The sequence below is a fragment of the Portunus trituberculatus genome, chromosome 15, assembly GCF_017591435.1.
Source record: "Portunus trituberculatus isolate SZX2019 chromosome 15, ASM1759143v1, whole genome shotgun sequence".
NCBI classification, from domain to species: Eukaryota; Metazoa; Arthropoda; class Malacostraca; order Decapoda; family Portunidae; genus Portunus; species Portunus trituberculatus.
This window is the reverse complement of record NC_059269.1, coordinates 775,117-798,818: the sequence shown is the minus strand read 5'-3', so window position 1 is coordinate 798,818 and position 23,702 is coordinate 775,117. Positions and strand designations below refer to the sequence as shown.

Here is a 23,702-nt window from a genome sequence, read left to right as displayed (position 1 = left end):
AAAATCACCGCTACAAGGCAGCTTTATTCTTATTCGAGATGGAAGGAGCTTAACATTGGTCTGCCATTACCCAGCTACCTTCCATACTAGCCACGTTTACATCTAGTCTTATCCAGGTCAGAATCCATCCTCTCATCAGAGAGGAAGAAGTGAGAGGAGAAAACTTATAGTGCCAAGTCTAATGTCTAAGCTAAGTATTAGGGTAGAGGCTTCACCCATTGTTGAGATGAATTTGACCCTCCCTTGGTAAACCCGGATAGTAGGTGCACCAGGTGCGGTGTCAATTGTTAGGTTTTGTTTGGCTAGCATGCAACTTGTTGTTGTGTAAGTGTTGTGGAGTGCCATGGTGTATCAGCCCCAGTTGTAGAAATGATCTGTGGAAATAAATGTAAAACATCAGCATGTGCTCCTGGTCCCGGGATTGTATTGTGCTCCATCTGCTCACACACACGCTGAGTCTCCAAATTAGCCTGTGACCGCTCACACAGCCAAGCTACCATCCCTGTAGTGGGTCAAACTGCTACACCGTGACCCCAGATGAAATTGGGGTGACAGTGAAACCAGCATGCTGTTTTCATAACATACGGAAAAGAGCTATGCTCGTGTTGTCCCGTCTCCATATCTATTAATGTCCAGCTTTTTCTTAAAATCATGAATATTCCTTGCTGACCACTTCCACGTCTAAACTATTCCATGCTTCCACCCTTCTATGAGGGAAGCTATATTTTTCACATCTCTCCTATAAGTGGCCATTTTAGTTTTTTCCCATGCCCTCTCGACATTCTTTCATTCCACATACACAGATCTTCCCTATCCATTTTTCCATGCCAATCATCACTCTGTATATTGCTATCAGGTCTCCCTTTCTTCTGTTTTCCAGGGTCGGAAGTTGCATTCTTTTCAGTCTGTCTTCATAAGTCAAATCTCTTAAGTCAGGCACCATTTTGTTGCAGCCCTCTGTACTTTCTCTAGTTTCCTTATGTGTTTCTTTAAGTTCGAGCCCACTGTATTGTTGCATATTCAAGCCTCGGTCTTATCATTGCAGTAATTATTTTCTTCATCATTTCTTCATCTAAATATACGAACGCCACTCTTATGTTCCTCAATAAGTTCAATACTTCTCCAATTATTTTGTTTATATGTCTCTCTGGCGATAGGTCATTGGTAATTGTCACCCCAAGGTCTTTTTCTTCATGACTGGTTTTATGTCTTCATTTCCTATCTTGTACATACTCCTGATTCTTCTTTCACTCTTGCCAAACTCTATTTTCTTGCATTTTGTCGTGTTGAACTCCATTTGCCATGTACAGCTCCATTTCCATATTCTGTCCAAGTCTTCCTGGAGTAGTTCGCAATCTTTGTCACATCTCACTTTTCTTAACAATTTTGCATCGCCTGCAAATAGGCTCACATAACTGGACACCCCATCCACCATGTCATTTATGTAGACCGCGAACATTACTGGTGCCAACACTGATCCCTGTGGAACTCCACTCTCCACCAAGCCCCATTCTGATGGTCTGTCCTTAATTATTGTTCTCATTTCTCTTCCTACCAAAAGTCTTCCATCCATTTTAGTAAACTGCCATGCACTCCTCCTACCATTTCAAGTTTCCAGATCAGTCTCCGGTGTGGTACCTTATCAAAGGCCTTTTTTAAATCCAGATATATTCCATCAGCCCAACCATCTCTTTCCTGTATTACATCTATCACCCTCGAATAGTAACATATCAGGTTTGTCGTGCATGAACGCCTTTTCTAAAACCAAATTGACACTCACAAAGTATGTCATTTTTCTCCAAGAAGTCTGTCCATCTATTCTTCACCACCCTCTCACACATCTTAGCTACCACACTTGTAAGTGACACTGGTCTATAGTTCAATGGGTCTCTTGTTACCTGATTTATAGATTGGGACAATGTTAGCTCTTTTCCAGTCTTGGGGCACTACACCTTCCCTTAATGAGGCATCAATTACTTCACAAACTTTTTCTGCCAGTTGCTCCTGCATTCTCTTAAAATCCATCCTGATACCCCATCAGGTCCCACAGCTTTTCTCACTTCTAAACTCCCCATCATATTCTTGATCTCCTCCACAGTTACTTGAAACTCCTTCATAATCCCTTTCTGTTCCATTACCAGTGGTTTGTCAAAAGCAGTCTCCTTTGTGAATACCTTCCGAAAGCATCCATTCATAGCCTCTGCCATTTCCTGGGATCTTCACTGCATACTCCATTTACTTCTAAACTTTCAATACTTTCTATTTTTGATGTTGTTGTTCACATGTCTGTAAAAAGCCTTGGTTGGTCTTTACATTTATCAATTATATCCTTTTCTTGTTTCTTTCTTTCTTCTCTTCTAATCAACACATATTCATTTCTTGCTCTTTTGTAACTTTCCCACTGCTTAATCCGTCTTTTCCTTCTCCACCTCTTCCATGCATCCTCTTTTCTTGTTCTAGCCTTTTCACATCTATCGTTAAACCAGTCCTGCTTTCCAACTTCTATGTTGTCTTATTGGTACAAATTTTTCTCACCTTCTTTGTATATTTTTATAAATTCCTTCCACTTTTCATTTGCTCCTTAGCACTCTTGAATTTCATCCAATTTGTCTCTTGAAAGAATTTCTTTAGGTTTCCAAAATCTGTCTTGGCATAATTCCATCTTCCCACTTTATATTCTTCATTTCTTCTAGATTTCTCTTCATCTATCACCTTGAACTCCAAAACTGCATGATCACTCTTGCTAAAGGGCACTCCACCCTCATCTCCTCAATGACCATTGGCTCTGTACTAAAGACCAAGTCCAGTCTTGACGATGCTCCTCTCCTCCAAACCTAGTATCTTCTTTGACCCACTGAGTTAACACATTTTCCATTGCCAGTGTCAATAGTGTATTTCCCATGTTGTCTCTGATCCTTCCATTGACCAGTCCTCCCAACACACCTCTTTACAATTAAAATCTCCCATCATTATAGTTCGTTCACAGCCACCCAACATTTCTTCCAGACATGTTCCTGTATCACTTATCATTTCTTCATATTCCTGTACTGACCATGCATTTGTCTTAGGTGGTACGTACACCACTATGTAGTGCCTCTTTTTCCTTCATTAGTTTCTGCTCTGATCTTTAGCACTTCTGCCTTTCCCATACCTTCTTTCACTTGATCCACCTTTATATCTTTTTAACCAGCAACATCACTCCTCCTCCCATCTTACCTACTCTATTTCTTTTCCAAACATTATATTTCCTTCTCCAACCATCATCAGGTCTTCTCCTCTCTCAGTTTTGTTTCAGTAAGACCCACAATATCTGGGTTCTTGTCCTCAAGTAATCGTTGAGTTCTAAAATCCCGATATCACTCCATTTATGTTGGAATACATTACATTCCGCTCATACGTAAGTTTCTTTAGTCCTTTCTTGCTGTACTTTTCTGGGTTATGAACCACTTCCTCAGTCTCATATCCAAGATTCTCCAGAAAACTCTTTCTTCTCCTCTTCTGTCCTCTCTTCATTTTTTTCAAAGCCTCCTTTCTCAACTCATTTAACATTTCTCTTCCTTTTCACCGAGATCTCTTCTCAACCAAATCTTCCTTGTTGTTTCCTGCTGGGCTAGCCTCCATGACTTCTCCACCAATTCATCTACATCCTTTTGTGACTTAAGTTTGATTCTTATTGGCCTCATACCTTCTCTTGTGAACTTTCCAATTCTATGGAAGTCCTCTATTTCTTGTACTAGGTCTTTTCCTCCTCCTGCACCACATTAATGATATTATTTATCACCTTTTTATGTTTTTCTCTCTCCATTTTACTCGGTGTCTTATCCTCCTCCACACCAAATATCACCACACATCTCTTTTGTCTACAGTTTCCTCACCAATGTCTCATTTGATTTAATAACCTTCACCACTTTCTCAGCAATCTTCTTCTATGATCTGTTGATCTATAATTTCAGCAAGGCCCAAAGTTTTCTCCCAGACTCTTTGATTTCCTTTTCCAGACTTGCAACTTTGTAATTTACCTCCTTTCTTTCCACTTCCTGACTTTTTTCCATTCAGCCTGCTTCTCCATCACTTTTCCTAGAGATTCTCCACATTTTTCGCAATTCACTTTAATTAGCTTAACTTCCTCTTTCAGTGCTTCATTTTCCTTCTTCATATCGGCACACTCTTTCATTACATTGTCATAACTCGTTTCCAGGCCCCCATACTTTTCAAACAGTTTTTCAATTTTACCTTCCAACTCCAGAATTTTCTTCACATAAGCGCTCTTCTCCATTATTCCTTGAAATCCTGTGAAGTCTGATTCATCTTTCGAGTTCACGGCCGCCATGTTGCGCAGATGTAAACAAACCAGCTGATGGCTCAAACGCAGGCTACAGTTTATATTTACCTTCCTGGACATTATTTTGCTAATCAACAGTTAACATGACTATATGGAGACGGGACAAACATTACCAGCTCCTTTCCCACCTTGGTTACTCTTAGGCAATGGTAACTGTAGAATTAGAGATGATTGCTCTGAGCTCAGCGACCACATCCGCCATCGTGTGTGTGTGTGTGTGTGTGTGTGTGTGTGTGTGTGTGTGTGTGTGTGTGTGTGTGTGTGTGTGTGTGTGTGTGTATTCACCTAGTTGTAATTTTACAGGGCCTGGGTATCATACTCGTGTGGCCCCGTCTCCATATCTACACACATCCAACTTTCCTTTAAAACTATGCACACTCCTTGCTGACACCACCTCCTCACTCAAACCATTCCACACCTCCACACATCTTTGTGGGAAACTATATTTCTTCACATCCTTCAAGCATATTCCTTGGCTATCTTTTTACTATGCGATCTTGTAGTTCTATTTAAGTTTTCCTCTCTCAACATCATTTGCTCATTATCCACTTCATCCAGTCCATTCAACAGTTTATAAACCTGTATTAAATCTCCTCTTTCTTCTTTGTTCCAAGGTAAGCAAATTCATTTCTTTTAATCTCTCCTCATAGGTCATTTCTGCCAATTCCGGAACCATTTTTGTTGCCATTCTCTGCAATCTCTCCAACTTCCTTATATGCTTCTTTTATAAGGGGACCAAACCACTCCAGCATATTCCAATCTTGGTCTAATTACCATACTAATTAATTTCTTCATCATATCTTTATCCATATAATGGAAGGCTAATCCAATATTTTTATCAAATTATACGTTTCTCCAAACATCTTATCAATATGAGCCTCAAACTGCCCATGGTCTTGTATTATCACTCCCAAATCCTTTTCCTTTTCCACCTTTTTCAACACTACTTCTTCACCCATCTTATATGACCCTCTTGGCCGTCTTCCACTCTTCCCCATCTCCATCACATGACTTTTGCTCAGATTAAATTCCATTTGCCACCTCTTGCTCCACTCCCAAATCTTATCCAGATCTGCCTGTAAAATTTCACAATCTTCTTCACTCTTCACACACCTACACAACTTCGCATCATCCGCAAACAAATTAATATAACTGTTTACTCCTCTGGCATGTCATTAATATATACAAGGAAAAGTATTGGTGCCAGCACTGAGCCTTGTGGGACTCCACTCTCCACCACCAACCAGTCCGACTTTGCATCCCTTATTACCGTTCTCATCTCCTCCATCTCAAGTAGTTTTCCATCCACTTTAACACTTTTCCTTTCAGTCCTCCATAAATCTCTAATTTCCATAGCAGTCTCATGTGAGGTACCTTGTCAAAAGCTTTCTTTAAATCCAAATATACACAGTCCATCCATCCTCTCTCTTGTATTTTGTCAACCACTCTTGAATAAAAGCTCAGTAGATTTGTTACACATGACCTCCCTTTCCTAAAGCCAAATTGATGATCCGATAATAACTTATGATCCTCCAGGAACCGTATCCAATATTTCTTTATCACCCTCTCACAAATCTTACCGACCACACTTGTTAGAGACACAGGTCTATAGTTAAGAGGCTCTTCCTTACTGCCTCCCTTATAAATGGGCACCACTTCAGCTCTTTTCCACTCTACTGGTACTTCCCTGTTTCTAATGAGCACCTTATAATATCATATAATGGATCAATCAATTCTTCTCTACACTCCTTCAATAATTTTCCTGAAACTTCATCTGGTCCCATCGCTTTATCATCTTTAAGTTCCTCCAACATTTTATATAACTCCTTTTAGGTATCTTAATGTCATCCATGTGCACATTTCCTTGTACATTCTGAGGCTTTACAAACATTGTTTCTTTAGTAAATACTTGTTGAAACCTATTATTTAGCAATTCCGCTATATTCTTAGGGTCATCTACTATCCCTTGCTCTCCTTTTAATCTTTCAATGGACTCTCTTTTAAGTTTACCATTTATGAACCTGTAAAACAATTTTGGATGTTCCTTACTCTTGTCTACAATATCTTTTTCAAATTTTCTTTCTTCCTCCTCCTTACCCTCACATACTCATTTCTCGCCACTCTATAATTCTCCTTATTTAGTATATTCCTGCTCTTTTTCCATCTTTTCCAAGCCACATCTCTTTTCCTTAGCCTTAACACAAGTTGCATTAAACCAATCCTTTCTTCCTTCCTCTCTCGGTTTATACTTTGGTACAAATTTCATAACTCCTTCTTTATAATATTTCATAAAAATCTCATATTTTTTTTGCACTTCTCTGATTTGTAACATCTCCTCCCAATCTAATTTTCTGAAATAATTTTTCAAACTTTCTGTGTCCATCTTTCTATAATTCAATCTACCACTCCTGTATGTCTCATCTTCCTTCGCTGTGTTGTTGCTATCTGCATTTCCATAACCACATGATCACTCTTTCCCAAAGGACATTTGTATTGTATATCTCCACATAGGTACACTTCTCTTGTTAACACCAAATCCAGTCTAGCCGGTTCATCATCTCCTCTATATCTAGTATTTTCCTTCACCCTCTGTTCCATCATATTTTCCATCATTAGATTAAGAAATCTCTCTCCCATGCTTCCTCTCCAACACCACTTACTAGATTTTCCCAATCCACCTCCTTACAATTAAAATCTCCTACTAGTATCACCTTTCTTTTTCCAGATAATACACTTTCCAAACTCTGTAAAGTATCCTTGATCATATTGTCGTATTCCTTAATGTCCAAGAATTTGTTTTAGGAGGTACATAGGTCACCATGATTATTAATTCTTTTCCATCACTTTTTATCCTTATGCTTATCACTTCTGCGTTGTTCTTCCCATACCAAACCTTATCCACATTTATTTATTTCTTCGTCATAATCATAACTCCTCCTCCACCTTTACTCTCTATCCTTTCTCCATATATTATATTTATTATCCAAATTTACCTTTGTTTTTCATGCAATTTTGTCTCAGTCAAACACACTATATCAGGCTTCTCCACCATCATATAGTCTTGCAATTCCAATCTACTTGACAGTATCCCATCTATATTAGTATACATTACGGTCCACCCACTGCTCCTCTAGGGTTCCTCCGCATTCCTTCTTTCCACATACCACTTTCTGACTCTCTCCTATAACTCTCCAAAAAAACTTTTCTCTTTCCTCCTCAGACCGCTCATCATTTTTCCTTCTCGCCTCTTCCAACAATTCCTTATATCTTCTCCTCTCTTCCTCATTTCTATTCTTTCTCACAAACACCTCTTTACAACCTTCTATCTCTTAACTTTGATGTTCTATATAGGATATCCTCCGCAGATTGTTGTGACTTCAGTACTACTTTAATCGGTCTGCTCACTCCTCCTTATACGGACCCAGTCTATGGATCTCTTCCACTTCTTCTTGTAGGTCTTTTTTTCATCATCATTTAGATTTTTGAACAGATCTCTTACCGTTTTTAATTCTTCCTTAATTCTCTTAGGCTTATATGTTATATTTTGTTCTTTCATCCCAAATATTAACACACTCTTCTTCTTTTCTGCTATTTCTCTTATCAATGTTTCCTTATTCTTCATAACATTAACCAGTTCCTTGACCTTTCTTTTTGTCTTCCTTCAACTGATCTTTAATTATTTCTTGTAATCCAACCATCTCTGCTTCCCTCGACTCAGTCCATTGTGTTTTCTTCAGTTCCCATTCCTTTCAAACCTTTCATTCTGCTCACTAATCATTTCCTTAAAGTCATCTTTCTCCTTTACTACTCTCCATTTTCTCCTCCAACCGTCTCTTGTATTTTTCAACCTCCACTCTCAAGTGTGCATTCTCATCCACCAATCGTTTTTCATTTTCCTCCAGTCTCTTAACTCTTTCCTTCAAAGCCTTGGAATTCTCTATCCTGCTCCTCCTCACTCCTCTGAACTTTTAATTCCTTCACCAACTCCTCAAATCTCTTCTCCAACATTACCAATCTACCTTGCATTGTTGCCCTGTTGAAGATGGACTCATGCTTTGACTGGCCACTTTTGGTTTTGCTCCTGGGCCTCATCAACATATTTTGAATTTGGTAATTTATTTCACCGGTCTATCCATTTTTTTACTCTTCCTGGGAGCATGTGGGTGTGTGGTCACTGGGGCCAGGCCTGGTAGCTACGTGTGTGTGGTGGGATGCGCTGGCAGCTGCTATGGCTGGCCTTTGTGTGGTTCCCGCCTGTCGCTTGGAGTGTGGAGGTTCAGCTGAGATAAGGCTATATCTACTCATATCTAGAAACAGTGCATCCATATTGGTAAAAAATTATATGGTGGAACTGGGAATCAAATTTGAAGAGAAAATCAGGGTCAGAGAAGAAGTGTAAGATATCTAGACATATAGAAAACCCACTGCAAAGAATCATGATGATGAGAACTTTCATCATTGTCAGGGAAATCAAGACTAAGAACCAATACTTGCTGAAAGACATATACCAATGCAATTAAAACTTACTGAATGACCACCTTGGATTACCAGCACATCATACAGCACAAAAAAAAACAATGCTAACTGTCCACATGAAGGTTAAAAAATTAACATTTGTAAAGAAATATAAATTGGACTACTAAGGATTGAAAACGAATTATTCTCTGAAGAAAGTTGTTTCCATGTCATCAGGTCAGTTGGACAGATAGTGCAGCAATCAGGTATGATCCAAAGTTCACAGTGAAGACTGTAAAGCATCTGGCCAGTTATGATAGGTTTTAGGAGTTATGGTCATGGAGAGCTGCATTTTCTCCTTAAAAGTACAGTAAATCCCCAGTTTATCACAAGGTTACGTTCCAAGGGCAGCCACAAAGAACTAAAATCTGTGTTATATTGACACTACCCCAAAAATGACAATTTATTGTCTCTATTAATCTGTAAATCAAGTAATAAGGTTCTGGTCAGACTCATAATGAGCAATTACCAATGTAAAAAAAAAAGTTCTAAAAAATCATTTTTACTGTTATATGATGAAAGACTGTATGGAAAAATACAGGAAAATGAGCTCGCAGGTAGCGGTGGAGGAAATTATGACAAGATAGATAGACAAGATCTGGTAACACTGATAGAGGATGGAGACAGACGAGCAAGAGGATATTCCAAGATAATGAAAGGCTAGAGTCTGATGAACATTCATAAGTTCAGTTTTCCATAAATGACAGTGGACTAGAATAGACTAAGTGATGAGATTGCAACAGCAGAAAGTGTGCATAAAATTAAGGAAAAATTAGATAAACGTAGATATGGAGACAGGTCACTATAAGCCCCACTCTAACCCTGCAACATACAATTAGGTAAATACAAACACATACTTACTTTATCACGTTGTTCCTGCAAAACAATTATCTCATTCTCAAGCTTCTTGATCTCCACTGCACCATCACTCATCTTCTGCTGTAGCTCTTCCATCTCACGCTTCACCTCATCCAGGCCTCCCTGCACCTTCTCACTTGTTTCCTGCAGCCATTAAACGTATTGTCATGTTAAAATGCCATCGTGTCCTGCCCTGTTCCAATGTTTATAATTTTATAGGTGCTAAAGCATGCATCTTACTGTATCCAAGAAATTAACCCAGAGATATTCCATCAAGTCAACACACTGCATGCAGTTGAATTACTACATATGGAGGAATGACCAGCATTCTTTGGAAAATACTTGTAAAAACAAAAATTCTAAATCAGGAATAACAAATTTTAAATATTTTGAATTTAATCTATTGCTAAAAGTTTCTGATATTCTTTAAGGAAATATGAATTTTGCATTCTTAAAAATATTGCAGGCCAAAGCAACAGGCAATCTTCACTATAATCTTAAAAATGTTCAAATATTCATAAATATTGATAAGATACAGAGAAGACTACAAGAAAGAGATTACATTATACAAGAGCAGATTTTGAAAAGTTAAAAAAATATTTTGCTGATACTGAATGGAGGAACATTATGAACAGAACAATAAGGGATGTATGAAATATTCCTATAAAAACATAACGAAGGAGTGAAGAAATATGAATATCTTTAGAGTAAAGAAAAGTATACATGCTTTGTACATGTCATATGTACAGAAGCTAAAAGGGAAAAAGATAAAAGCTTGGAAGAAACTCAAAAAGCAGAGAAATGAAAACAACAGACAGTAGTATAAGGATACAAGAAATTAATATATTAGAGTAAGGAGAGAGGAAGAAAGAAACTTTGAGAGATGTGGTGCAGAAAAGTGAAGATAAACAAAAATGACAGAGACCATCACTAAGTTAATTAAGGGAAATAGAACGTATGAAACACCAGAAGAAATGAGTGAACTTATGAATGAAAGCTTTAAATCAGTATTTAATGAAGAGAGATTTCAGAGGGCCAAACAACCAAGCAACACAAGAAGGATTAAGAAACATTGTGGTGCATAAGCAAAAAGTCCATTAACTGCTAGAAGGGGTGGATGTGAAAAAGGCAATGGGACCAGACAGTGTCAGTATGGAACTGAAGGAATGTAGAGAACAACTGGTGGAACCAATCTGGGACGTGATCAAAAGCTCTCTGATGGAAGGGAAGGCACCAAGGGAGTGGAAAAGAGCAAATAAAGTCCCAATATACAGGAATTCGAAGGTTCGATAACCGAAGATTCACTCTTTCGAAAATAAAAAATTAGGAAACATTTTTGCAATACGAATGGTCGCTCTTCTGAATTTGAAATTTATGCCGAAGTTCGTTTGGCACGAGGTGGCACGTATGGTCATGCAGGTGTGTTTTGATTTCCGCGCATCTGTTTTCCCGCTTCTCAGTTCACTTGTGTGCCTTCCATTTTACTGAGAGGATCTGTGGCATTTTTCCAGTGCTTTGTGCTTTTTTTCCTGTTCTGTGCCTTGAGTTTGTGCAAAATGCCCAAGCGTAGTTCATCCCCTTCCCTTCCTGCTGGTAAAAAGCATCCCCATCCCCATCCTCCGTCTAGTGAGCCTGAAATTCTCTAACAAGTCGATTCTAAACCTCTAAAACATCCACAAAACCCTCCAAAACCTCAAATGAGTTGCAGAAATTGAGACTTCAGATTTCGATGTGGCAATCCTGCTGCCTCCCTCCCGGGCTGCCTCCACAGTGACCCACACAGCTGTTTACCAACGCTCACCTACTCATTCTGGTTGATGCCTGCCTGGCTGCTGACCACCACACATGTTATGCTATTTTATTTGTAATAAATTTCCAAAGAAAACAAGATATTTTGTGTTTTGTTATGCTTTTCTTGGGGGGAGGAGGTAAATAGTTACTGGAAGTCAGGAGAGTGCTTGGAATGTATTGTCTCCTTTTATTAACATTCTTATGGGAAAAATTACTTCAATAACCAAAGATTCGCTATTCGAATAGTCTTTCAGGTACGTGACCCCTTCGGTTATTGGGGTATTCCTGTATAAAGGAGGCTAAAAGACAAACCCCCTAAATCATACACTAGTGTCACTGACTAGTGTTGTGGGAAAGATCTGTGATATTGTAATACAGAAAAATGGTTAGAATATCTGGAGGTAAATTAAATAAAAGATCATGCATAACAAATTTACTAAATTTTATACCAGAGTAATAGATGAAGTACAAGGGAGAGATGGATGGGTTGACACAGTGTATTTGGACATTGAAAAGACCTTCAATAGAGTACCACATAGAAGACTCCTATGGAAAATGGAACTCATCCGTGGAATAAATATCTTAGAATGGATGACAGACTACCCAACAGATAGGGAAACGAGGACAATGAAAGACACCCCATCTAGTTGGAGCAGAGTCACTAGTGGTGTACCACAGGGTTCAGTGCTGGCACCAATTATGTTTCAAGTACAGGCAACCCCCGCTTAACGAAGAGGTTACGTTCCTAAAAAAAACTTTGTTAAGTGAAACTTCGTTAAGCGAACCGATTATAACAAGTTTAACCCCTGATTTGAACTTCCATTGAGAATAAGCAAAGCGAGAGTGCATCATAGTACAGTAAAAGGTTTAATTAAAGTAAAAATTATGAAGTTAAACATTTAGGTAGTTTAATTTAAGTCATTATAATGTACACTAATGTATGTATGTACGTAACTTTATAATGTTGATGATCTTAACTTTATGAAGGGAGGGAGAGAGTAACAGGAAAGACACTAACCGGCAACCTGTGGAATGTAAACAAAGTGCGCATCATGGTACCGCATACAAAACTTATGTACCACATTTCCACAAGGCTTTCCATTTTATCCATTGTAAAGTCACGAGTACAGGTGGTTCTTTTAGCTTTCAAGGAAGATGCGGTCTCACCAACCTTCTTAATAGAGTCTGCTGACTTGAAAATAGTAGACAGTAGATGGAGTCAAGATGGTGGCAAGCAATGTTATTAGTTTTCTGGCCTCTCTCTTGTCTGTGAATAATACCCAGCTTCACTACGAGAGTAAGACACTTCCTGGTCTTCTTAGGAACGTTAGGCCACAATGCAGGGCATTTTGGTGGTAAGTTGAACTAGGGAAGATGAGCTGCTGGTGACGCTGTTATGTTTTGACTGGGGAGTGAGTGGTGCGTGTGATCTTGAATTTCAGAATTTCTTCTGAGTCAGGCCTTTGTATCGGCAGGGCCTGTGTTGTCCACGAGAGGCTTGATCTTGATCTTTATTCTACAGGTGTCTCAGGATTTCTCGAGACAGGCCTTAGTACCAGCAGCTCCTGGTGTATTCAAAAGCCTGTCAGTTTGCATGATACGGTGGGGCTTTCAAATTTGGAAAAAATTACCTGGATAAAACTTCGTTAAAGCGAGTTTGGTGTTCGTTAAACGAGCAAATGGTAGTAAATTGAAACCTTCATTGTAGCAAAATTTTGTTGTGTGAACCTTCGTTAAAAAGGGGTTGCCTGTATATATTAACGATATGCAAGCAGGTCTGAATAACTACATAAATTTGTCTGTAGATGATGCGAAACTTGAGAGTAGTAAGGAACATCGAAAACTACAGGGAATCGCAGAAAGATATTAACAAGATCTGGAAGTGAAGCCACAAGTGGAAATTAGAATTTTATACCAAGAAATGCCATTTAATGGATATGAGTAAAATTAATAAATGATCTACATGGGAATACAAAATGGAAGAAGAGATCAAAATGAAAAGTAGTGAAGAAAAAGACCTGGAAGTAATCATACAAGATACCATGACTCCAGAAAGACACATAAATGGGTTATTTGCTTCAACATACAAGACACTAACTAACATCAGGGTGGCATTTCATTACATGGACAAGAGTACGATGAAAGAAATCATAACCACTATGATAAGATCTAGATAAAAAAAAAATGCAGCAGTGGTGTGGTCACCATACAGGCAGAAAGCCATCACAAGAATAGAAAGAATCCAAAGGACCACTACAAAGATGGTGCCAGAAGTAAAGGATCTTCCCTATAAAGAGACTGAAGGAAATGGAACTACCATCTTTTGAAGGAAAGATTGGAGAGGAGATCTAAGAAAGATGTATAAGTTAGTAAACCACATGGAAAAGATAAATAGACAAGACCTAGTATCACTGACAGAGGATGGAGATAGGTGAACAAGAGGACACTCCAAAAAGATCACCAAAAAGATCAAGAAAAGTCAGTGTTTGAGAGACATTAAAATTTCTAGTTTTCCACACAAGATGATGGATATTTGGAACAGAGTGAGTGAAGAGATTGTAGCAGCAGAATTTAAGTAAATTAAAGGAAAAAGTTGGATAAATATAGATATGGAGACAGGTCACTATAAGCCCTGCTCGAACCCTGTAATATACAATTAGGTAAATACTACTAGGTAAATACACACACAAAAAAATTGTGAAATAAAGAATAACTGACATAGTACAAGAGAGAGACAGATGGATAGATGGTATCAACATGAATTTCAAAAAAGGCGAATGATTAAGTGCCACATACGAGACTCCTGTGGAAGATAAAAAATAGACTGGTAAAGTGGGATGGGGATTACTCAATTGGATGGAAGCTTTCCTGTGCAATAGAGAAATGAGAACAATCTGAAGAAAAATAGTATATGGAGCACTGGCTTCAGTTATGTTCATAGTGTTCATAGGGATCAATACTTAATGAATGTTTGCAAATTGTTAAATTTATTAAAAAAAATATATATCAGAAAGCTTTACAAGAATTGAACCAGACTGAAAAATGCAGCTGGGAATGGGAAATGAAATTCAATGCAAAGATGTAGCTTATTGAAATTCTGAAAAAGTAAAGAGGCCATCTTGTATTTACAAGTTGTAAAATAACTTTATTGGATAATGAATAAAAGAAAAGATCTAGGGGTGATAGTAGCATAATCATTGACAACTGACTATCATATGAACAAGATCGTTGGGAAACATTGCATCTACTAAGTGAATATAGGAATTAATTTGTTTACTTGGATGAAATGATGACAAAACTAATTGTAACAATGATTTGTCCAAAAGACTGAGAAGGATACAAAGTGCAGCAACAAAGATGATCTTATCCTGAGTCAAAAGACATATGAAAAGAGACAAGGAAAACTAAACCCTCTGACTCTTGAGCAAAGAAGGGAGAGAGGAGACATAATTACAATATATAAACTAATGGAAGAAAACTGGAGAAGCTAGACAACAAAACTGTGAGGGGGTTATGAGAGACACTAGAAGACACAGGAAGCAGTCAAAAAAGAAAATTCTGTGGATTAGACATCAAAAAGAACAGTTTTCCACAGACAAGTTGATACACTGAACTTCCTAAACAAAGATGTAGTGAGAAAGGAAATACATACAGAAGAGGACAAAGAAAGATCTTTTTCTGGATAAACTAGATATGAACTGAGGAATGGTTCACACACACACACACACCCAGAAAAGTACAGCAAGAAAGGACTAAAGAAACTTACATATGAGCGAAATGTAATGTATTCCAACATAAATGGAGTGATATCGGGATTTTAGAACTCAACGATTACTTGAGGGACAAGAACCCAGATATTGTGGGTCTTACTGAAACAAAACTGAGAGAGGGAGAAGACCTGATGAAGGTTGGAGAAGGGAAATATAACGTTTGGAAAAGAAATAGAGTAGGTAAGATGGGAGGAGGAGTGATGTTGCTGGTTAAAAAAGATATAAAGGTGGATCAAGTGAAAAAGGTATGGGAAAGGCAGAAGTGCTAAAGATCAGAGCAGAAACTAATGAAGGAAAAAAGAGGCACTACATAGTGGTGTACGTACCACCTAAGACAAATGCATGGTCAGTACAGGAATATGAAGAAATGATAAGTGATACAGGAACATGTCTGGAAGAAATGTTGGGTGGCTGTGAACGAACTATAATGATGGGAGATTTTAATTGTAAAGAGGTGTGTTGGGAGGACTGGTCAATGGAAGGATCAGAGACAACATGGGGAAATACACTATTGACACTGGCAATGGAAAATGTGTTAACTCAGTGGGTCAAAGAAGATACTAGGTTTGGAGGAGAGGGAGCATCGTCAAGACTGGACTTGGTCTTTAGTACAGAGCCAATGGTCATTGAGGAGATGAGGGTGGAGTGCCCTTTAGCAAAGAGTGATCATGCAGTTTTGGAGTTCAAGGTGATAGACGAAGAGAAATCTAGAAGAAATGAAGAATATAAAGTGGGAAGATGGAATTATGCCAAGACAGATTTTGGAAACCTAAAGAAATTCTTTCAAGAGACAAATTGGATGAAATTCAAGAGTGCTAAGGAGCAAATGAAAAGTGGAAGGAATTTATAAAAATATACAAAGAAGGTGAGAAAAATTTGTACCAATAAGACAACATAGAGAAGTTGGAAAGCAGGACTGGTTTAACGATAGATGTGAAAAGGCTAGAACAAGAAAAGAGGATGCATGGAAGAGGTGGAGAAGGAAAAGACGGATTAAGCAGTGGGAAAGTTACAAAAGAGCAAGAAATGAATATGTGTTGATTAGAAGAGAAGAAAGAAAGAAACAAGAAAAGGATATAATTGATAAATGTAAAGACCAACCAAGGCTTTTTACAGACATGTGAACAACAACATCAAAAATAGAGAAAGTATTGAAAGTTTAGAAGTAAATGGAGTATGCAGTGAAGATCCCAGGAAATGGCAGAGGCTATGAATGGATGCTTTCGGAAGGTATTCACAAAGGAGACTGCTTTTGACAAACCACTGGTAATGGAACAGAAAGGGATTATGAAGGAGTTTCAAGTAACTGTGGAGGAGATCAAGAACATGATGGGGAGTTTAGAAGTGAGAAAAGCTGTGGGACCTGATGGGGTATCAGGATGGATTTTAAGAGAATGCAGGAGCAATTGGCAGAAAAAGTTTGTGAAGTAATTGATGCCTCATTAAGGGAAGGTGTAGTGCCCCAAGACTGGAAAAGAGCTAACATTGTCCCAATCTATAAATCAGGTAACAAGAGAGACCCATTGAACTATAGACCAGTGTCACTTACAAGTGTGGTAGCTAAGATGTGTGAGAGGGTGGTGAAGACTAGATGGACAGACTTCTTGGAGAAAATGACATACTTTGTGAGTGTCAATTTGGTTTTAGGAAAGGGCGTTCATGCACGACAAACCTGATATGTTACTATTCGAGGGTGATAGATGTAATACAGGAAAGAGATGGTTGGGCTGATGGAATATATCTGGATTTAAAAAAGGCCTTTGATAAGGTACCACACCAGAGACTGATCTGGAAACTTGAAATGGTAGGAGGAGTGCATGGCAGTTTACTAAAATGGATGGAAGACTTTTGGTAGGAAGAGAAATGAGAACAATAATTAAGGACAGACCATCAGAATGGGGATTGGTGGAGAGTGGAGTTCCACAGGGATCAGTGTTGGCACCAGTAATGTTCGCAGTCTACATAAATGACATGGTGGATGGGGTGTCCAGTTATGTGAGCCTATTTGCAGACGATGCAAAATTGTTACGAAAAGTGAGATGTGACAAAGATTGCGAACTACTCCAGGAAGACTTGGACAGAATATGGAAATGGAGCTGTACATGGCAAATGGAGTTCAACACGACAAAATGCAAGAAAATAGAGTTTGGCAAGAGTGAAAGAAGAATCAGGAGTATGTACAAGATAGGAAATGAAGACATAAAACCAGTCATGAAGAAAAAGACCTTGGGGTGACAATTACCAATGACCTATCGCCAGAGAGACATATAAACAAAATAATTGGAGAAGTATTGAACTTATTGAGGAACATAAGAGTGGCGTTCAGATATCTAGATGAAGAAATGATGAAGAAAATAATTACTGCAATGATAAGACCGAGGCTTGAATATGCAACAATACAGTGGGCTCCGAACTTAAAGAAACACATAAGGAAACTAGAGAAAGTACAGAGGGCTGCAACGAAAATGGTGCCTGACTTAAGAGATTTGACTTATGAAGACAGACTGAAAAGAATGCAACTTCCAACCCTGGAAAACAGAAGAGAAAGGGGAGACCTGATAGCAATATACAGAGTGATGATTGGCATGGAAAAATGGATAGGGAAGATCTGTGTATGTGGAATGGAAGAATGTCGAGAGGGCATGGGAAAAACTAAAATGGCCACTTATAGGAGAGATGTGAAAAATATAGCTTCCTCATAGAAGGGTGGAAGCATGGAATAGTTTAGACGTGGAAGTGGTCAACGCAAGGAATATTCATGATTTTAAGAAAAAGCTGGACATTAATAGATATGGAGACGGGACAACACGAGCATAGCTCTTTTCCCGTATGTTACAATTAGGTAAATACAATTAGGTAAATACACACACACACACACACACACACACACACACACACACACACATTTACCTGGACTTGAGAAAGGCCTTTGATAAAGTGCCACACAATAGACTGATGTGGAAACTAAAGAAAATTGGAGGAGTAAGTGATAAACTAGCAAAATGGATGGAAAATTACTTAGTGGGAAGAGAAATGCAAACACTGGTGAAGGGAAGGAAGTCCGAGTGGAAGAAGGTAACCAGTGGAGTTCCACAAGGGTCAGTGCTTGGTCCCATCATGATTTTGATTTATGTTAATGATATGCCAGTAGGAATAGACAGTTACATGAATATGTTCGCGGACGATACCAAAATTATGGGGAGTAAAGAATGTGGAAGATTGTAACAAGCTACAGGAAGATCTTGATAAAATATGAGTGGAGTAAAGAGTGGCAGATGGAATTCAATATAAACAAGAGCCATGTTATGAAAATGGGAAGAAGTAGATACAGACCAAACAGGGATTACAGGCTGGGTGATGAAAAAATTGAAGAGACCAATGAGGAGAAAGACTTAGGAGTAACCGTGCAAAACACTCTGTCACCGGAGAAACACATTAACAAGATATTTGGGAAAACATATAACATGCTTCAAAATATTGGCCTTGCATTCCACTACCTAGATGAAGGAATGATGAAGATATTATGGACCTTAATAAGACCCCAGTTAGAATATGCAGCTTGCGTCTGGTCACCGCATATGAAGAAAAAATGTGAAGAAGGTGGAAAGGGCAACAAGGAAGGTACCAGAACTCAGGGAGTTAGACTATGAGGAAAGACTGAGGAAACTGGGGCTGCCCACATTAGAAGAGAGAAGAACAAGAGGAGACATGATAACTATGTATAAATTGGTGAACAAGATTGACATATTGGACAGAGAATTGATAAAGGTGACCACAAGTAATTATCTCCGAGGACATGGAAAAAAAACTAATAAAAGACATCTGTCTAAATGACGTGAGAAAGTACAGTTTCCCGCATCGTAATATTGATAAGTGGAATAAACTGAGCAGTGATGTCGTTGACGCGGTGTGTGTCAATCAGATGAAAGAGAGATATGACAGGAGTGGACAAGGAGACAGGATACAGAGAGCTTAGCTCGGGCCCTGTAATACACAAATAGGTAAATACAAATAGGTAAATACACACACACACACACACACCTTACCTGTGCCGTGACAAACTTGTAGGCAATGTATAATTTGGACAGGTGTTCCAGCTCCCTCTGTACCTTTTGATACTCAAGGAACATGGATCTCTCTTCCTTTAGTTTGCTAAGTGTTGGGTTGATCTCTTCAGCCAAGATCTGTTACACAAATAACAGTATTAATAGTAATATAGTTTTCATTATCATTATTCCTGCTGCTATCATCATTATTTTCATTAATCCTGATGCAGGCACACTTCAAAATATACATCTCATTCTTTTCATATCAAATATTAATGAAACCTATGAAACAAGACAGAAACCTTTTAAACATATTTCTTCATCTTTGATATTTTATAAAAAATTAGTCACAGGATTAAATACACACTAAAGTAGTACATGTAATACTATAACAGTATTCGACTACATTACCACTGGTCATGTCTCGTCTACTGGCCAATAGTGTGGTATGTACGAAATTATCTGGGACACTAAGCCACACCTTGATGCCACCCAAGATTCCTTTTTCAAACAGTGTAAGAGCTTCATTGTTTGGCCATCTGTATAATACTACATGGTTCATTTAGTATTTCTTAATTAATGTCTAAAGTATACAACTGTGCTGTATTTTTTATCTTTAATCATGGCTGGCATGGAAAAAGTTCTTTATTTTTCAATATAGGCGAGGCCTAGACTCCTCTTCCCATTAACCCCTTCAATACGGTGACGCCTATGTGGGCGTCATGAAGCCCCAGTAGAAAGGGACGAGTGACGTCATATTTCTTTTCTGAGCTTTCTTCAGTTCAGTTGTGATAGTGTGTTGGATACCAACCACACAGAGATGCTGTCCTTGAAATCCTAGTGCTCCTCCCACCATCCTTGTCTCCACCAATCACTAAAGATAAGCTACATGTGTCACGCCTTGTGTCTAAAATTACCCAGTGGCATAGACTGTTCCCATCTCTCTCTCTCTCTCTCTCTCTCTCTCTCTCTCTCTCTCTCTCTCTCTCTCTCTCTTTCCTCCCTTTTCTTTTCCTCCTCCCTTTCTCGAAGATAAGTTACATGTCCCATCTTGTAACATTGTGAAAACACACACACACACACACACACACACACACACACACACACACACACACACACACACACACACACACACACACACATACACACACACACGGAGTAGCTCAGTGGTTAGCGCTGGTTTCACAAGCCAGATGACCGGGGTTGATTCCCGGCCAGATGGAGATATTTGGGTGTGTCTCCTTTCACGTGTAGCCCTGTTCACCTAGCAGTGAGTAGGTGCAGGATGTAAATCGAGGAGTTGTGACCTTGTTGTGTGTGTGTGTGCCTGGTCTCAGGCCTATCCGAAGATTGGAAACAATGAGCTCTGAGCTCGTTGTAGGGTAACGCCTGGCTGTCTGTCAGAGACTGCAGCAGATCAAACAGTGAATTACACATACACACACACAAATACAAAAACAGCAAATTTTCTAATCTCTCTCTCTCTCTCTCCCTTCGTTTCCTCTTCCTTCCTCCCTCCCTCTTCCTCTCGAAAGATAAGCTACATGCGTCCCGCTTGTGTCTAAAATATTAGCAAGTGTCACACTCTCTCTCTCTCTTTTTCTCTGAAGAGAGAAGCGTCCACTTTCCTCTTCGAAGGCGATATAGTGACTAAAAAATAGCAGCATAATACACAAAGACGACAAGTATGACAAGCCTGCACGAGTTTTCCGTGCTCGGCCGCGCGGCACTACCACCCGTATATCATACAGGCGGGCTTTTTTAACATCCGGCACGAAGGGGTTAAATTAAATCCTTTCAAATTTCAAATACAATATTCCATCATTCTTTAATCGATCTGGTTTTCAGGAACCTATCCCAATTGTAAAGTGGAGGAAACCTGTAGTTCAGTAATCATGTTCACTTTACATGGTCCCTTCAGGAACACATCCCTTGCATAATCTAAAAGAAAAAAAATCTAAGTATATAAGAGTTAAGACAAACTCTACACATGGTCTTGTGCAACATATGATTACTTATCAAAAAGATATTATCCTTCTTCATAAAGTGGCACTAGGTGGTCTGTAGACTGATCAACATTATTAGACTCTGGTTTAAACTTTGAATGACACATCAAAGCCAACCAAGAATTCAGTTAGCAATTAATCTTGGGGTAACTACAGACTCATCTTTTAAATTTCATCAGCATACAGCTAATATTGTTCAGAAAGCAGGTGGCATGGCTCAAAACTTACTTAAATATGTACTGGGCCTATGTGACACTCAGGCCTAGTGTACTGGGCCTAAGTGAAGCTTAGGACGAGTGGTTAAAAAAAAAGAAAGATGTAACGGATCCAAGGGGGGGAGAAACAGCCAAACTTAACAAAAAATAGAACACTTTACTCCACTAGCGACACAGCACCGTCACGAAATCGCCTATCTACCCTATCTCTAGAGGGAGAACCATGGGGGAACTTCAGGTGACTCAGCTTTGGGACGGGGTGAGGTGGCGTGACCGGTGCCGTCCTCCTTCTCTCTCTCTCTCTCAGCCTGAGTCTGCCTGCTGGGTGAAATAGGGCAGAGGGTCCCACAGGGGTGTTGCTCAGACAAGAGCGGTGGTGTTCTGTGAGTGGACACCACCATGCCTCCACCTTATAAAGCGCGGCCATGGCTATTGCGCGCAGCCTAGTCATTTGTTCTCCTCGAGTGACTATCCATATAGGAACTCCTAGCTACATTTGGAAGAGAAGATGAGGATTTGGTGATTAAAGACATACAGAATATTGGGTAATAATCCCAACCCAGTACTGCCACTCAGTACAAATATATTGTTAATCAGGAGGCATCTTTTCTCATTCCTGTGGCCCTTACAGAAATACTGCTCATCTTTGCAGAATTTTGACAGAATTAAGGCTGCTGGAGTCTGATCAGAGACAATGGACAAAGTGCATTTAGGGTATAGAACATCTGAATTACTTCCAAAGACTGAAAGCTTTGGATTTATGCTCAGTTCATGATCAACAAACTATAAAGACAACTGGGTGCAGAGGGAGAGAGCAGGAGGGATAAAAAAAATCTTGTAAACCCTCTCACTGGTTTGGTTGGAGGCTAACTGGTGGGTTTTCCTCCCCAACACTCCCTCCTGTCTCCTCTTCTTACATGCCAGATGTACAATATGTATCTCAGCTCAAGCTTGCCAGTGCAAGGACTGAACTGGTCTGTATCATCGCATTAGTTGGTCCCCTGCTCCTGACACCACCTGACACCGCAGTTGTCAATCCCAGACACCAGGAAGCACACAAAGTAAGAGAACCTGGTAACAGAAAAGACAATGACAATAGTTTAGTTGTACAAACACTATGCATCTGTTAGCTTCTCCACTCACAGTATTCATCTCCAGCAGTTTGGCATCCTTCTTTTCAATGGTCCTCTCTGCCTGCTGTTTCTTGGCCTCATACATGCGGGTCCCAGCTGCCTCCTCTATCATGGCCAGGATCTGCCAAGGAAAACACATTTAATGCATCATTACGTTCTACATCATTTGTCTTGTAGATTTTTCTACCCACACTAAAAAACAAAGATGTTTGTCCTTAAGGATATCATTGTTACTTTACTAAATGCTTTTTGGTTGTATGGTGAAATTATATTGAAATGAGATAAATTTACAAGCCATTTATGTATGCATGCAAGTAGGGAGTTTTCACAACTAATTGGCCAGATGTCACTGCTAAATGTCCCCCATGTGACATGAGCTAAAATATGGATATAGTAAATCCCAGGTGCATACAGGTGCATAAAACACTGATCATTATCATACTATTGACATTCTGTATTAATTTTTAAATATCCTGTATAGACAATTTTAGTTGGTCAAAACAGAAATGTTTTCTATTATACAGAAATACTGTTATCAATATCTTAAATACAGCTTCCTCATCATAGATTGTGAGGCCTCCTGTCATTCATCTTTTCTATGTACATTACAAGTTTAAAATCAAAATCTTTTGATTTGGACAGTGAAAAGATATAAAATTTGACTGTACAATATATATATATATATATATATATATATATATATATATATATATATATATATATATATATATATATATATATATTGTGACCCAAAATACACAGTAACATCATGATATATGGATATGGTTATTTCCATGGGGATTTTAGCATCCCTTTCAAAAAGTGAGGGTCATTGCAAAAATAACTGAATGCTAAAAAAAAAAAAAAAAAACATCTCTTCATATTGCTCTGGCATATCAGAAGAAAAATACAGAAAGCTTTCCTCCTCCTCATGGCATAGTACTCTTCCCAGGACCTTTGAGTTCCTTATTTTTAATTACTGTATTTGACAACATATAAAAAGCACCTTTTTCTCAAAATTTTGGC

General features: G+C 38.8%; 1 protein-coding gene across 1 annotated transcript in view; it reads right to left on the bottom strand.

The window, feature by feature from the left end:
- LOC123503943 (structural maintenance of chromosomes protein 2-like) overlaps positions 1–23,702 on the bottom strand; it is a 230,003-nt gene that overhangs the window by 182,717 nt on the left and 23,584 nt on the right. Inside the window, exons 5-7 of the mRNA XM_045254068.1 lie at positions 22,687–22,797; positions 19,323–19,460; positions 9,719–9,859 (exon numbers count right to left, since the gene is read on the bottom strand). Of these exons, the coding sequence (XP_045110003.1) occupies positions 9,719–9,859; positions 19,323–19,460; positions 22,687–22,797 (390 nt within the window). The remainder of the gene's footprint in view (positions 1–9,718; positions 9,860–19,322; positions 19,461–22,686; positions 22,798–23,702) is intronic.